Source organism: Sphaerulina musiva (genome assembly GCF_000320565.1).
Source record: "Sphaerulina musiva SO2202 unplaced genomic scaffold SEPMUscaffold_7, whole genome shotgun sequence".
In the NCBI taxonomy this organism is placed as follows: Eukaryota; Fungi; Ascomycota; class Dothideomycetes; order Mycosphaerellales; family Mycosphaerellaceae; genus Sphaerulina; species Sphaerulina musiva.
The window spans coordinates 21428-36199 of NW_016017389.1; the positions used below are offsets into that span (position 1 = coordinate 21428).

The 14772-nt window shown below is 53.4% G+C and overlaps 6 protein-coding genes across 6 annotated transcripts; 3 read left to right on the forward strand and 3 right to left on the reverse strand.

The window, feature by feature from the left end:
• The first annotated feature begins 2568 nt into the window (after positions 1 to 2568).
• SEPMUDRAFT_88137 (hypoxanthine guanine phosphoribosyltransferase) lies at positions 2569 to 7601 on the forward strand. Its single transcript, XM_016910464.1, has 4 exons — positions 2569 to 2617; positions 2692 to 2741; positions 2893 to 3425; positions 3486 to 7601. The coding sequence occupies exons 2-4, from the start codon at positions 2709 to 2711 to the stop codon at positions 3532 to 3534; spliced, it is 615 nt and encodes a 204-aa protein (XP_016759097.1). The 5' UTR covers positions 2569 to 2617; positions 2692 to 2708; the 3' UTR covers positions 3535 to 7601.
• SEPMUDRAFT_10214 (L domain-like protein) lies at positions 4099 to 6849 on the reverse strand (the record flags this gene model as incomplete). The annotated part of the gene is made up of 1 exon (XM_016900506.1): positions 4099 to 6849. A coding segment is annotated over one exon (2751 nt), but the record flags the coding sequence as incomplete, so codon positions are not given.
• Positions 7602 to 7935: 334 nt separating the features above from the next.
• SEPMUDRAFT_150034 (uncharacterized protein) lies at positions 7936 to 9866 on the forward strand. The gene has a single exon (XM_016905922.1). It carries the CDS (start codon positions 8085 to 8087, stop codon positions 9435 to 9437), a length of 1353 nt encoding a protein of 450 aa, XP_016759099.1. The 5' UTR covers positions 7936 to 8084; the 3' UTR covers positions 9438 to 9866.
• A 118-nt stretch (positions 9867 to 9984) lies between these two features.
• SEPMUDRAFT_118293 (uncharacterized protein) lies at positions 9985 to 11299 on the forward strand (the record flags this gene model as incomplete). The annotated part of the gene is made up of 2 exons (XM_016901417.1): positions 9985 to 10044; positions 10103 to 11299. The coding sequence occupies 2 exons, from the start codon at positions 9985 to 9987 to the stop codon at positions 11297 to 11299; spliced, it is 1257 nt and encodes a 418-aa protein (XP_016759100.1).
• A 578-nt stretch (positions 11300 to 11877) lies between these two features.
• SEPMUDRAFT_150035 (S-adenosyl-L-methionine-dependent methyltransferase) lies at positions 11878 to 14248 on the reverse strand. Its single transcript, XM_016905923.1, has 3 exons — positions 13709 to 14248; positions 13372 to 13648; positions 11878 to 13296 (listed from the first exon to the last, which is right to left on the reverse strand). Exons 1-3 carry the CDS (start codon positions 14185 to 14187, stop codon positions 13114 to 13116), a joined length of 939 nt encoding a protein of 312 aa, XP_016759101.1. The 5' UTR covers positions 14188 to 14248; the 3' UTR covers positions 11878 to 13113.
• SEPMUDRAFT_109118 (uncharacterized protein) lies at positions 12168 to 12506 on the reverse strand (the record flags this gene model as incomplete). Its single annotated transcript, XM_016900768.1, has 1 exon — positions 12168 to 12506. One exon carries the CDS (start codon positions 12504 to 12506, stop codon positions 12168 to 12170), a length of 339 nt encoding a protein of 112 aa, XP_016759102.1.
• Positions 14249 to 14772: the final 524 nt, after the last annotated feature.

The following is a 14772-nucleotide window of genomic DNA, read 5'->3' on the forward strand; positions in this document are numbered from 1 at the left end:
CCGTAGCCTAGACAACACGTTTTAGCGGATGCAGTCATTCTCGCGTACGACATATAGCATACCTATCTTGGAGGCTTTTTTTAGCAAATCCCTCCGCAATCAATGTCTTTGACATTGTTGTTACACACGCATTTCGAGATAAAGACGTATTCATTACAACCGTCTCCCGGATTAAGAGTCGTGCAGCTACCATCATTGTGACGACATGCGGCATAATTTTCACCACAAAGCTTCGATTTCGCTAGTACAGCAAGTGGTGATGTAATGACAAGGAGGAGGAGATGGAAGCTGAGATGCATCGTGACAGCTAAGTTGTTGTTCAATTATTGAATAGGTGTCGTTTAGTTGCCGTTTGGTTGTCGGTCAAGTGTCGTTGGATTGATGTCGAAGAAAGTAGATTGGATTTCTGATTCTTATTAGCTCTGCTCTGCTCTATATACTGTCTAAGCAACATATTAGGAAAGCCTCTTAGCTTGTACTACGAAACCCTAGGTCTACTATTACTGTAACTTCTTCGGTAGATCTCCCTACCCTATTGTAAACAAGTGCGGAGAAGGTTGTATTCAGGTTTTCAGAATATGTCAATGTTACATGTAGACTACATGTAGGGAACATTACCTAGTGATCCGCGCGCGCACAGCGCGCGCATGTCTATCCCTATCTCCATCTCCATCTCCATCTCCATCTCCATGTCCATGTCCATGTCCATGTCCATGTCCATCTCCATCTCCTCGTCCTCGTCCTTGTCCTCGTCCTCGTCCTTGTCCTTGTCCTTGTCCTTCTCTTCTCTTCTCTTTCAGGTACTTCTCTTTTCTTTGGTACTTCTCTTTTCTTTGGTTCTTCTCTTCTTGTCCTTCTCTTCTGAATTTTAGGTAAGGTAGCCCGTAGGGACAGATAGGTAGGCAGGTAGGAAGGTAGATTTGCCTGCGGCCGGCTTTTTTTTTTGAGGTAGTGTGCGCTTCGGAAGGTTTGGAGGTCGTTCCGTACCAATCAAACAAACCCGAGTAATAAATAGCTAACAAGGAGCGTACTACGTAGGTCGGATCTAGAGCTAGGGCTTGTAGGCTTGTATCGTACGAGTAAGGCTAATAGGCCAAGTGCTATAGTCAACATACGTAAGCGACTAGACCAACGACTTATGTATCAACAGAACCTAGGCGATTGAGGCGGGGAACCTTGATGATATGCGGCGTCTAAGCAGCAGCAGATGTGATCCCCCCTAGACTGCTTGTTGGGTCGGTCACGAGGGCATGAAGGCTATTGGAAGATGGTTCTTGCATAGAAAAGCAAATTTTGACCTTGCTTTACCCTCTGTTTTGCAAGCGGCAGTCTAGAGTATACAATAGGATTATCGGGGTGAGCCTGGCTAGCACGCCCGAAAAGAAACGAAGTGCACATAGCATACATCGTCGATGCTAGCGGAGAGGGTGCTAGGCATTAGGTAGTGGAGGTAGCGGGCAGATGCTGTGGTGAGAATCGCGGCGATATATAGCCTAGAGAAACTTCTCGCTCACACGATCGAATCGCGCCAAAAATGGGCGCGCAAAGTTACGCTTTGCCCTCGGGTTCCACTTCGAAGTACGTTGAAGGCACAGATCTGAGCTCGAAAGATGATGGAAGGTAGCCCGACGGGGGAGACTCGAGCTAGGTCATCGCAAGCAAGCTATACCGCAAGGCGATCGATACTGGTATCGAGAAATCTTCTTTTGCGACCGATCATTGGGACGTTCGTACCAGGTCAGGCTTCAGAGTAACCAACGCCCCGCGACGAGAGCCTAGGAGCAATAGATATTGTTTTTCCACAAGTTAACGTACTTCCTACACGCCGGGGTCCGCGGGTCCATGCTGGCCTGAACAGCTCCCCGTAACCAAGCAAGCCCAGCCCCTGCTCATTTGTACGCTTCACACTCCCTCTACAGCGTGCTGGTCGCCAACGCACGAGATCCGTGCACTGTAGACTCATGTGTATCTAGCGGGCGGCCTCTTGTAGACCTCATATTCTGCGGTGCACGAATCAGGACAACCTAAGGACAAGCAGTGTTGCATCGCAGAGTCCACGCCAAGCAGGAAACATGGTCAGATGTGCCCTAGATGCTCTCCCATCAGGCGATAGACGTGCCGCCCCGTTGCGGGCAGAACTCGCGGAGCACTTTGTTCCGGTCGATTGGCGGCGGGCATAGGTTACCACAGTAATGGACTCGAGGATGGCGGAGGTCATGGCAATCGAGAGCGGGCAAGAGGTACGAGGGAGGCCAGCGAGAATGGTGAGCCGCGCGAGCGCAGAAGCACGAGGGCGTGCAGGACGGTGGGCAGGCGAGAGGGTGGAGAGAAGAGGATTGCGACGGGAGCAAGATGGAGGGCGGCGGCGGTGAGAGAGCGAGAAGGATGGGAAAGGAGAGGTGAGGTGCGGTCTTTGTCTTGTAGCAGCTTCGCGGCGGAGGTATATCGGAGCTGATAACGGGAGGGAGGCGCGAGTAAGATATATGCCAAGGAATGACACCTCAGTCCTCCCTCTTACGCAGCGGAGATGGCCGCCGCCAGCTTCAGAAACATTTGTCGCTGTACGAGCTGCCTCCCACCTCCCGCTATATAAGGTATCCTTCTTCCTTTCCCGAAGGTCAGTGACTCTCGCGACTACATTCTTTGCGTCTTCTTCTCCCTTCAATCTAACTCCTCCATTACTACCGCCAGCATCCACTCCTGCGAGAATGGTCGAAAAAGTCTGGATCACGTACAACCAGGTAGGAGGAACCCGGCATTGCTGGCATGTGACACAGCCTGCGCTCTTCTCTCCCTCTCCCGGTGCCTGAACCGACGAGAGACTCACATCTCCTCGAGTGCCTTGTCTTCCTCCAAATCCGCCTCGACAGGGCGCTGACCACGATCCCGCAGACGCACAAGCTGTGTCAGGATGCAGCGCCTCGCATCTTGAAGGACTTTCAGCCAAATCTCATGATCGCTATCGGTGGCGGTGGTTACGTTCCCGCTCGAATGCTTCGATCCTTCCTTAAGCAGCCTGGCGCACCAAATATTCCTATCCAGGCCATCGGTCTGTCGCTATACGAAGCCCTCGGTACAGACGAGCAGGTCGAAGCACCCGGCACCAAAGTCACGCGCACCCAATGGCTGGACCTGACCAGTCTGGAAATGGTCGATCTGGTCGGCAAGAGCATTCTCATTGTGGATGAAGTGGATGACACACGCACAACACTCGAGTATGCTGTGAAAGAGTTGCAGAAGGATGTCGATGAGGCGGCGAAGAAGGCTGGCCGAGGCGCAGAAACCACCAAGTTCTCCATCTTTGTTCTGCACAACAAGGACAAGGCGAAGAAGGGCACGCTACCCGAGGAGATGATCAGCAACAATCGGTACCTGGCTGCGAGGACGGTACCAGACGTGTGGATCAACTACCCATGGGAGGCTACGTGAGTACTGTGCAAGAAGGCGTAGAGGGCGTGCCTTTCTCCCGGCTGACTTCACTGCAGCGATATTGATGAGCACGACCGTATGGCCGCACAGCAAACGATCCAGTAGTCAATCACTCTGAACCACGACTGAGGACGATGCAATGCCACAACACGAAGTAATGCGGAGTGGGCGAGGAACCGAGTACGATATCATACACGCACGACACGGGAATTTCCTGGATACCGATACGCGACGGCAGCCGAATTCAGTGGTCTGAGGCCAAAGACCTCCAAATGGGAGCTGGGACGCAAACGAGTCAAACATACGTGTCTCGCACAATGGTATCAAATGAACTGGGGAGGACCTCTTAGGCGCGCAATTCTGTCCTGGCCACAGGTCTGAGCTGACATCCAATACCATTTCGACATTCACCACAATAGGAACGTCGTATACCGTTCAAAGCACTACTATCAGGAGGCGCGTACAGGGAAAAAGAAACCGACAATCGCACAAAGATACTTGTTGGGAACAACGTAATCGAGTTTGCGTTACCCTCCTTTGCGGTTCTCAAGTCGACATCACCGCTATACAAGCCATCTCATCTCGCAGAAACGCATTTTCGGTGGGCAGCATCATGCTCTTCCATTGTGAGGAGGGCGTCCTTCAATCCACATCATGATCTTTGTTGCCACCATTCGGCAGACGATCTCGTAGCCATCGTAGTGTAGCCTCTGTGCCTTTGTCCAACAGCCTGTAATTCGGCACGCGAAACGCGTTGCTGCTAACATTGAAATTGCGCAGACCCTCGTCCCACAGGAGTCCAATCTCAGCGGGCAAAGCTTCAATATCATTGGAGGCTAGATTGACAGTATGTAGTCCTCGCAGCGCATCAGCACTAATGGTGCGAATCTTATTGTCGGTAGCGAAAAGTGTTGTGAGTTGCGGATACACCGTACGCAGAGCCGGCAGATCACCACTGAGTCGGTTCGCGGTCAAGTGCAGGGTCTTGAGATTCGGAGCTTGTAGGAATGTCATTAATAGATCCAGGGACTGGATCCGACACTTGCTCAAGTTGAGCTCCTCCAGTGTGGGTAGAGTGATTTCGTCAGTGAGGTACTCTGTGCCGAGGGAGTTGCCGGACAAGTCGAGCGAGCGCAGATCTTGAACCAGAGAGAGCACGGGTGGAATGACAGTGATACCGCTATCCGGTAGCTGTAGCTGACGAACCGAGTTGCTCCGCAGGAACGAGCTGAGATCCTCGTCCAAATCATCTGCTAGATCTTTGCCGGAAAGACTCAGGAGGCCGTTCCCTTTCACTGACCATTGTGAGGTCTGGTCCTCGGCACCAACAACTGTCACTGGGCTGGTCGGCTCTTCATCGTCAAAATCACCCCCAGATCCAGGCGCTATCTTCGCCCGCAGATCACGCTTGATGTCTGCAGCATTCATAGTAAGAAACTTCTTCTCTCGTAGCGGATTGGCAGCCAACACAAGGGAGTCCAGATTTGCCATTCTGCAAATCTCTGGATCTAGCATACGAAGCTCGTTGCTGGTAAAATTGGCGTTGCGCAGCTTGGACAGACTCGTGAAGCCCTCTGGAAAATCCACAATCTTGTTGTCGCCTGCGTGGAGTGTCATCAGCTCGCTCCATCCCGATACCGACGGCAGAGACGTCATCTGGTTGTTGGTCAAGTACAGTTCTCTGAGTTTCGGCATTTCGAGCGCTTCCGAGAACGTCAATGCGGCGAGTGAATTGTTGGCCACATTCAGGCTCTGTAGTGTTGAATGTCCGGACGGGCCGCCAAGCGGAAACAGTGATGCTATCAACGCATTGCTGCTGGCGTCCAACTCGGTAAGCGGAATCTGTACGAGAGCCTCCATCGGCAGTGTGGTAAGTTGATTGCCAGATACGTTCAGCACTCGCAAGCCCACCAGGTCGACCAGTGCTTCGGGTAGGCCGAGCAACCGGTTGGTACCCACGTCTAACACTTCCAGTTTTGTCAGGCTACATATTGCGCTGGGGAGGTTACCTGTCAAGTTGTTATTGCCAAGCCTCAATTCTTTCAGAGTCGGTATTTGTGCGATGATGTCGATCACGGTGTTTTCCAACTTGTTATGTGTCACGTTGAGGTGGGCGAGGCGGTCTAGACGTCGCAGTCCCATGGGCAATGCCGAGAGTGAGTTTCCGTGAAGATCGAGCAGTTCCAGTCCTCCAAACTGATTGCCCTGCGCGTCTTCGTCTTCCGCGAGCTCCTCGTGCGAGCGGTCAGGAAAGACAGACTCGTCGATGACCTCGAAGTCGTTATCAGCTGCAATAAATTTGGTCAAGTCGACAACCTCTGCCCAATTGACCTTGCTGTCCTCCATGGTCTTTGCATCGTACATGGTTCGAATCTCCTCCGGCATCTCTTTCAGGCCCATGGCGGCAACGTTGAGCTTGCCACTCATGCGCGCATTGTGCACTCGATACTTCAGGACGTGCTTTTCGTCCTTGGGCGCTTGCCCGAATGGGTCAGCATGATCATCAGCGGCAATCGCAGTTTCGTCGCTGGTGACCTGGGGTTGCGAAGAGTCCGACTCTCGCTTGGTAGCAGCCTCTTTATGCTTTCTTGCTGCTGCTTTGGCTGCTGCAATCTGTTCTCGTAGAGCTGCAGACGAATTGCTAATCGCACGTTTGCCTTCGCTCGGCTCGGCCTCGTTTGTTGACACAGAAAGTGCTGGCTTGGTTGCTGAAGTGCGCTTTGCAGGCGACACAAATGCGTCTCCAAGGGCCGGTCTCGGCTTCGCAGGTCGTGATGAGGCAATGGTTCTCGTGCCGTTGCCCATCTTGGTCAAGGAGGTTTTTGGAATTCCTATGGAAGAGGCATTTGGCAAGGCGGAGGGTTTCTTTACTGGTGATGTTGCCCTTTGGGCGTCGACTCTCGCTTGCTGAAGTCTACTCGTCAGGCCACCGCCACCGCCAATGCTCTGCTTCGTGGTGTGTGTCGCAGGCAATGAGCTGATTCTGGATGCCGTCTTGGTTGTAGTTCGCGTGAAAGGCTTGGCGCTGGCTGGAGCGATACGCGTCGAGCCAGCCCTGCTCAGCGGGCGCGAGGAAGTACTGCCATCGCTAGTGCCCGGCCTGCTCCCAGATCTGCCATTCCTACTCATAGCAGAAGTAGGACGTGGAGGAGGACCCATGGGGCTGTCTGGCGGGTTGAAGAAGCCGGACCGTCGGCGTTCATTCGGCGTCGACGGCACCGACTGCAGGCTTTCGATAGTCCTCTCCGACAGCGAAGGTCGCGGGTGCCTCCGCTGAGGAGCAGCGGCATCCTGAGCCTGAGTGCTTTCTGCGTACTCGGGCGATCCTCCTGGCAGCTCGTCTTCGAAGCCTTGGCGCGAGGCAGAGCGGAAGCTGTCCAGCGAGCTGAGTTTGTCGTGCTTTTCTTCGTCATCAGTGGCTGCTCGAGATCGTGATCGTGGAGCACCAAACGCCCGTTTCTGAAGTCCGCTGCGAGGGCGCGGTGGCACCAGACCAGATACAGATGTGGCAGGCTTGGCAAGTGCTGGTTTGGTGAGGTTGGTGCGGATCGAGGTCGGTACAGGCTTCTGGAGGCCCGACCCCATGCCACTACCACCACCACCACCACCACCACCACCACCGCCACTCCTACTGCTACTACTACTCCTGCTACTACTTGGGGGCTTCAAAGACGATGCTGATGATATCGAGGTGGGACGTGCCAGGCCGGAGGTCGATGTTTTACCTTGGAATCGCGGAGTTGATATCGTCGTCGTCGTCGTAGTCGCCGCCGCCGCCGCTACTGGCTTTCCGGGAGTGGACGAGCGTGGTACCTGTTCTATGGATCGCTGTGGTGGCCGCAACCCCGACGATGACAATGCTGAGGACGATGGAGGCACCAGCATTGAAGTCGGCCGGGGCTTGGCAGGCGTAGGGGCAGACGCAGGCGTCGGCGTAGACGTCGGGGTCGGTCTGGTGGTGGGCAGCTTGGACGGGCCTCGTGGAATACCGGTGGAGGGTTTGCCGCCGATGGCTGTGGGTGGTGTTGCTGTCCGGGTTGCTGTTGCTGTTGCTGGCTGCGAATAATCCATGTTGGCGGGCGGGCGCCGTGGCTGTTGTTGGCCTGTGAGGTAGCTAAGGTAATTCTATGGGATACAGTAGGTAGCCTTCACGGATGCATGGCTGGAACGGGAGTCTTCCAGTCCTTCGTGCTGCCACTTGTCCACCGACTGGAAGGTAATAATCTCGCGATGCCAATGCCGTCAGATGGGCTGTCAATGTGTCAATGTGATTGCCTCTGGCTCATTGCCCCTCGTCGCCGCCTTCGTAGCCGAAATAGAATCATAATAGGGGTCGCGGAAGTGCTTGCATGCATCGAGGGTGTTTAGTTTGACGCTAAATTCGTTGCCCCGAGTGATAATCCAGCCACTATCATTTCAAACGCTATTCCATCCCGACACCACGCATCATTGCCCCGTTCCATCGCCATCGCCAGCACGCGCTCGCTCGCTCGCTCGCTCTATCACCGCCATCGCATTGTTACACACTGCGTGCGCCTCTCCCCACCCCCTCGACTCGGTCGCCCCTCTTCGCCATCGCAAACTACGCCGCGCGGGGCACCCACATCCATTGGCGCAAAGAGAGAGAGAGAGAGAGAGAGAAAGAGAAATTCACCATGTCGACGCAACACAGCGCCGATGGTGTCGCACTGACACCGCCGCCATCGACCCAGGTGCCGCCATCGAATCGCAGCAAGACAAGGACGCCTACACCTCCAGTGTCGCATATCTCCACGCCGCCGCCAACTGGAGAGCTGCCGGAACTCAGTCAGACGAGTAGTCGATTGGGAGGCTTCGCATCGGACATGTCAGAGATGGAGCTGGTCAAAGCCACGCCAGAAGAGCTGAGAACCAAGGTCACGGAGCTATATGCGGTGGTGCAGGAAGTCAAGATGTCCGCCGCGCACCACAAGCTGCAGTACCAGATGCTGGCGCAGTCCAGCGCCGCGCAGATGGAGCGCATGTCTGTCGAGGCGCGCATGGCACAGTCAGAAAACGAGGTCATTCATGTGGCAGATCAAGCGCGACTCGCTGCTACGCCGACGACGGAAGATGGCTTCATCCCCATACACAAAGGCCTCTACCAGCACATGTGCCGCGACATCCAGCTACTGCGAGACGCAAACGTGAAGCTGGAAAGTGAGAACAAGAAACAGCGCGCTATACTCCTGCAACAGGAGCAGGAGATTGCTAGCCTGACCGACAAGGCAGCCCTGATGGCCGAGCGCATTCGCGCCAACAGAGAGTCGCTGCAGAAGTACCGCCGATCGCAACTCTCGTCACATGTTGAGCAGCAGAATACCCGATCACCATACGGCGCTTCGCATCGTGCTGCTCCATTGAGCCGGGCACATTCCCAGTCGCAACCCTTTGCTGCGCTGTTGCAAGCCTCTGAGATGGCCAGCCAGGAATCGGCGCGGGCGGTGAAGAAGGGTCACACGCGGAACACTCACAGCATGTCGAGCTTGCCAGCAACACCCCAGCGCACGCAAGGCCTTCGACACCCGCCACCGTTCCAGACCCCACGAACTCAGCATCAAGCACTGCAAGTGCCGGCTACTGCGCCTCAGCAGAGGACAAATGCCATGCGCACGCCCGACGTGTATAGGCAGCCTTCCATTCCTCTCCCGCCACGATCACCGCAGTCTGATGGCACTGTCTCTGCCTCTGACGATGACGCTGGTGGCAGCGAGGCAGAGACCGAAATCATTGACGACGACGAGGTGCCCGAGTCACAGGCTTCCATGATAGCCTCTCAAATGTTACGGACAAGCCAGGAAGACATGGAAGAGAAGCGAGAGAGCTTGGCAGGCCGTGGTATGTTGGACTCGAGCAGTAACTTGCGACAGACCAAGCTATTGGGAGCAATCCGAAAGCCAAATGTACGACGAGGTGAAGATGGACCTCCCGCCAAGAGAGCTCGAACCTCACCTAGCATTGGACTTGGTATTTCTACTGCGAGGGATTAGTGGTCTCGGCCGATGAGGTGGAGGCTGTGAATCGCTCTTGTGGTGATGATTCTGCCAAGGCGAAAAGTTGAGGACGGGAGACTTCCAGGCAGCAATTGAGGTACGCCGCCTCGTTGACGTGACGGTCATTACTGCGGTGGATCAGCACACGGGCATGAGATTTGGTACCTACCTGCTATTGTGGAAGAATTGGACAATTGAAAGATATCCATCAGTGGATACCGACAATGCCCTCGCGCAACGTTCACACTCACTTGAAACACATAAGTGGGTCCGCTGGCAATGCAGCTATTGTTGAGTATTGTCGACAATACCATAGAGAAAAACAAAAGCTCACCTCACCTGCGCCAATGCCCGTAATGCATCTCTCACATCGTGCTCTTCTTCCTTCTTCCTTCTTCGTTTCACCCACTTTCCATTCAGATTCGACCACCAATCCCCCAGTTTCACTCCACACGAAGATACTACTCCCGACGCAGATCCGACCGAGGCACTCAGCTCGTATCAGACAAGAACTTCCTCGACTCACTTCAGAGAAAACTTCAAGATGTCGGATGCCGTCACTCTCAAGCGCAAGGCTCAGCAGTGTCTTGTCGAATTGGAGAAGGTCAGTACTCCCTATGAGCGTACATTTACATACATAGAAGCACGCTGATGTACCCTAGCGTCGATGCACTCGGCACGGAATCGCTTACGAAGATGTCGGTTCGGTCTTGGAGACTGCCTTCGCTGCCGAAACGGATAGCTACGTAGAGGACGGCGATGTCAGCGACAACAAGCATTCACCACATTCTACTGCCGCATCGTCATGTCAACCGGACCGCTCTCCAAAGCGAGTCTCATCCAACAAGAATCTTGCCTCACCCAGAAGCACTCATCGCATGAAAACCCGCTCCGCCAAAAGGACTCTCACATTCAACAAAGTCTTCAACACCGGCGAGCTCCTCGAGAAGATACTGTTCGAACTTTCTCCGCACGCCATCGTCAAGTTTCGCCTTGTCAGCAAGACCTGGAAACACATCATCATGACCCTGCCAGCCATCCGTCAAAAGATCTTCCTCGAACCCAGACCTTTTGACGACATTTGGATTCTCGACACCGCCACCGAAGTTCTTCGACCATACACCGCAGCCCATGATGGTGGTGGAGATTTCCTACCGAAGAGCAAATTGCACTGTACACCCGCCACTCTCAACCCCATGCTCTTCCATCGCGAGCCCGAAGCAGAATCCATCGCGCTCATCGACCGCGCATCCCACTGCGAGGTGATTCGCTTCGTAGCTCGTCCTAACATGCTTCGACGACCGTTCGATGGAGTCTACCACGACATGTTTCTCACACAACCCCCGATCAAAATGGTCGAGATGAGAATCAAATTCCACGACCGAGATCAGAGACGTCGGGGCAGATCTTGTCCTTTGCAAGAGAGTGATAGCATCCGAGTCGAGAGAGACGAGGGCGTCAAATTGAAAGATTTACTCCTAGAATTCCAGCATGCAATGGAAGGGGGAGAAGATGGAATCGTTCGAGACCTTGCGATCAAAGTTCGCGACCGCGGTGGCAACAGGAATGATCTCCAGACCGAGAAGGCCTCTCTGCTATACTTTCTCGGGGCAATCTTCGTCGACGAGGAGGAAAAAGCTGCTATCAATGCGATGAAACCGGCAGAGGAGAGGTGGTCTGGAGAGGCCACCTCGCCTGTCGTCGTCGCACTTTCTCCTCAGGCGAAGGAGTTGGCCAAGGGCAACTGTGGCAGAATGATCGATTTTCGAGGAGTGGAAGAGAGACGGGGAGAGGAGGAGAGGAGGAGATTGTGGTTGGAGAAGAGGGATATGACGGTTTTTGGCATGAGGAAGGCATGATGAATACCGGAGATGGGGAGGGGGGGATTGTGTAAGAAACTGGTGTGTGTGTGAATAACATAAATTGATACCATGATGAATACCGAATGACTCTTGGCCGCAATGCATTTTTCGTATTTTTGAATGTTGACTGCGGCAGGGCAGGTAGGCGCTATTACAAAGCCCAGAATTGGTGTAATCTGAGAAGAGAGAAGTCGGGTGTACCCTGGCAGAGAAGTTCCTCGTGTCTTTACCCGTACCCGTAATCCCTAGGACAGCAGAAGTTCTCCCTCGGCAAAATCAAAAAATAAAAATCAAAAATCACAAAATCAAAGAATCAAAAAATCAAAATCGTCTCGAACTGGAGAAGCGCACTGCTAGGTACTGCTGCAGCTAGTTAGTGAGTTCTCTCACATCTGATAATGCGGACTATGACTACCTAGTGAGTGAAGTCTTTCCCTCCAAGCTGGGTATCCCAAGCCTATCACGTTGAGAGATAGAAAAAGAGGAAGAAAACAGCAAATCCTCGAATCTCCCCAACCTGCTTGCTATCTCATATTTGTCCAAGTTAGGAAAAAAAAAAAAAAAAAAAAAAACAGAATGCTTCCTTCTGTGCAGTAGTTCATACCAGATACATGTATATAACAAACAGCTCGGAAAAGATGGCAGATGAAACCTCTCTTTCCCTCCTACCCTCGCAAGTATACCATCATTCATTCATCCGCAACCCAACTCCAACTCCATCGTCAAATCCCCGATTCCAACTTCCCAATCCCAGAGCCCGCACCCATCATCACCAACCTACATATAGGTAACAAAACAACCACCCCGCAAAATTCTCATCCCATCCCCATCCGTCATCCTCCGTCATCCGTACTACCACCACTCCCTAAAACCCCTCCTCCTTCCCAACATGAGAATGAGAATGAGAACGACGAATCTTCCTTACCAACTCTACAGCAAGTTCCTGCACCGCACTACTCCTTCTTCTTCTATTTCCTCTTCTTCGGCCAGTTTTTTCCTCGTCGTCATTCTTGTCGTTGGTTTTGTTATCGTCGTGCTGCTCATCATTATAGAGTTCTTCCTCTTCTCTCGTATCGAGGCTGCATCGAGGACATCGATGTAAAGCGAGTTCTTCTGCGTTGGGTTTGATGGTTGTCGTACTACCTGTAGTACTACCTGTAGTAGAGGTAGTGGCGGTGGTAGTGGTTTGGTCGGGTTTCTCCATGATGGATGTCGTGATTTTTGTGGTACAAGTGGTTTGGAGGGAGAGAGGATGGATAAGGTAAGTAAGGTAGTGCTCTGGGTTATATATGTCTTGGTGAGAGAATTTCAAGGTTGCATTCCATGCTGACCGATGCCTTCCATGTGACAGAGAGGGAACGTCACTTGTGGGTGATATGTGGTCTGATCGGGAGGCTTGGCAGATTTGTCATGTTCGTGTGCATGCACTGAAAGCACATACCTGACAGGTACATGTATCAGCGACGCTTGTGTGAATCTGAATGTTTTGATTCTGCACATGTCAATCCATCAATCAGGCAGAAAATGAGTGCATTGCGCTGCGACGTCTACGTATAAAAAGCGCGGCGTCGACTGTCACCATTGATGTGCACGTCGGTGGACAACCCCGATACGGGAGAGCTCCAGATCCATACATCAAAAGTCGAGCTCGCTTTTCGTACTTGTCATCAGACGCCAAATGACTCAGTGCATTCGCTCAAACAGCCTGTTCAGAAATGGACGTGGCATGGGGGTATCTCAACTTGCTGGCGATGCTTCAACAACGCTGTCAACCTGCACAGCGGGATGGGCGAGCATAGATAGCATTTTGGTTAGACAGGCGCATGCAACAAGCGAAATCCCAGCAGCATAGGTGTCTGCTGGAAGTTGTGATACGACTGCGCTTGCTTGATGTCGGGCTGGCCCTCGAAAGCGGGCTCGCGCATGGCATCCAGGACAAGCTTGTTCTTGAAGAACGGCTCCATGAGAGACCAGAAGGGTCGATGAAATACCCACTAGCGCACATAATAAGATTGTATTTTGGGGAGGGAGAGGGAGAAAGGGTGGTCGAATGAAGGAGAATGACTTACGAGCGGCTCTGCCTGTCCACGGACCGCCTCGCTCAAGCAGGGCGGAATGTTCAGATACTTGGGCACTTTGATATATGTGCTGAGTTGCTGCTTTCCCGTCGACGGGTCCTCGAAGATTTCCATGCCTCGGTGTCCTGCCGGTTTCGAAAATGCCGGGTGCAGATCAATCACCACGATGCGGCCCTTGGGCTTCAGCATTGCCGGCAGCGCTTGGGCGATAGGTTCCAGAGACGGCAATGACTTGAGCGTCGTGCTGATGGTAATGATATCGAAGCGGCTGTGGGTATGTCAGTGACGGCGACGAGAGAAGACTGAAGGAGGCGAGGCCAGCACTCACTGGTCCTCCGCTTCTCCCAAAGCGTCCTTCCTCTTCTGCATATATGCCACCATGCCTTCGACGTCCATGAGATCAATGAAGCCATACTCGATGGTTCCTGGAAACTGGTCCTTCTCTTTCTCGTAACGCTCGCGCCCTTTATCCATCATCCTTTGCGAGAAGTCGAGACCGGTCACGTTGGCGCCTTTCCTGGCAAATCTGCGAGCGATGATACCGCTCCCCGCTCCCAGATCCAGGACGGTCTCGCCTTCGGTCCAGTGGACGAGCTCGTCGAGAACAGGGAGCAGACACTGGGTGAACATGTCGTTCCCATCTTCGGCCTGCCCATTCACCTCGGGAGACTGGTTCAGCTCCCAGTCGTGGGCGATGGCATCCCAGGCTTTCCTGTTGTCGCCTGTGAATCGGGTGAGATGGTTGGTGGAGGCGCCGCTGACGGGACCGTTGACATCGATGCTATTGGGCGCTTGCCTGGTGTCCATGGTCGTCCGGGCTGCTTTCCAATTGTCGTTCAGGACAGGGTCTCTTCGCGGGACAAGCTGCACGGATCGTCAGCGGCTCCGTTCTTTTACCACCCCGCGTTTGTGATCACTGATATAGAACCACTGTACCTGCGTACCTGCGCTGCGTAAGGTCTGTAACGATAAGAATCTTACACTACGGTCTTTGCACTTACATGTATACCACACTTCTTCTTTCTTGCTACGTATTGTCGACAACATGAGGCCGCCGCTAGTATTGCACTCCTCACTGCTCAGCAAAAAAGCCACAGCTGAGCAAGGCGGAGCCATGTCAGACAGATGAGTCTGATGGCAGAGGCAGCACCATGGTCTCGGCTCGTAGAAGGATGTAGGAGGATGTGCGTGAGGTCCAGGCCAGCTACCTACCTGTAGCTCTGTCTCTCGCTCCTCTTGTCGTGCTCAGCCCTAGCGCTAATGCACGTGTACTACCATCACAATTCCCACCAAACAACTGGAAGCAGGAAGCCTACCTTACCTACCTCCAACTTCCTACCTGTGCTAGAGGTACGGAGGTACGTCGTGCCGCGAGAGGCGAGCGGCGCGTGC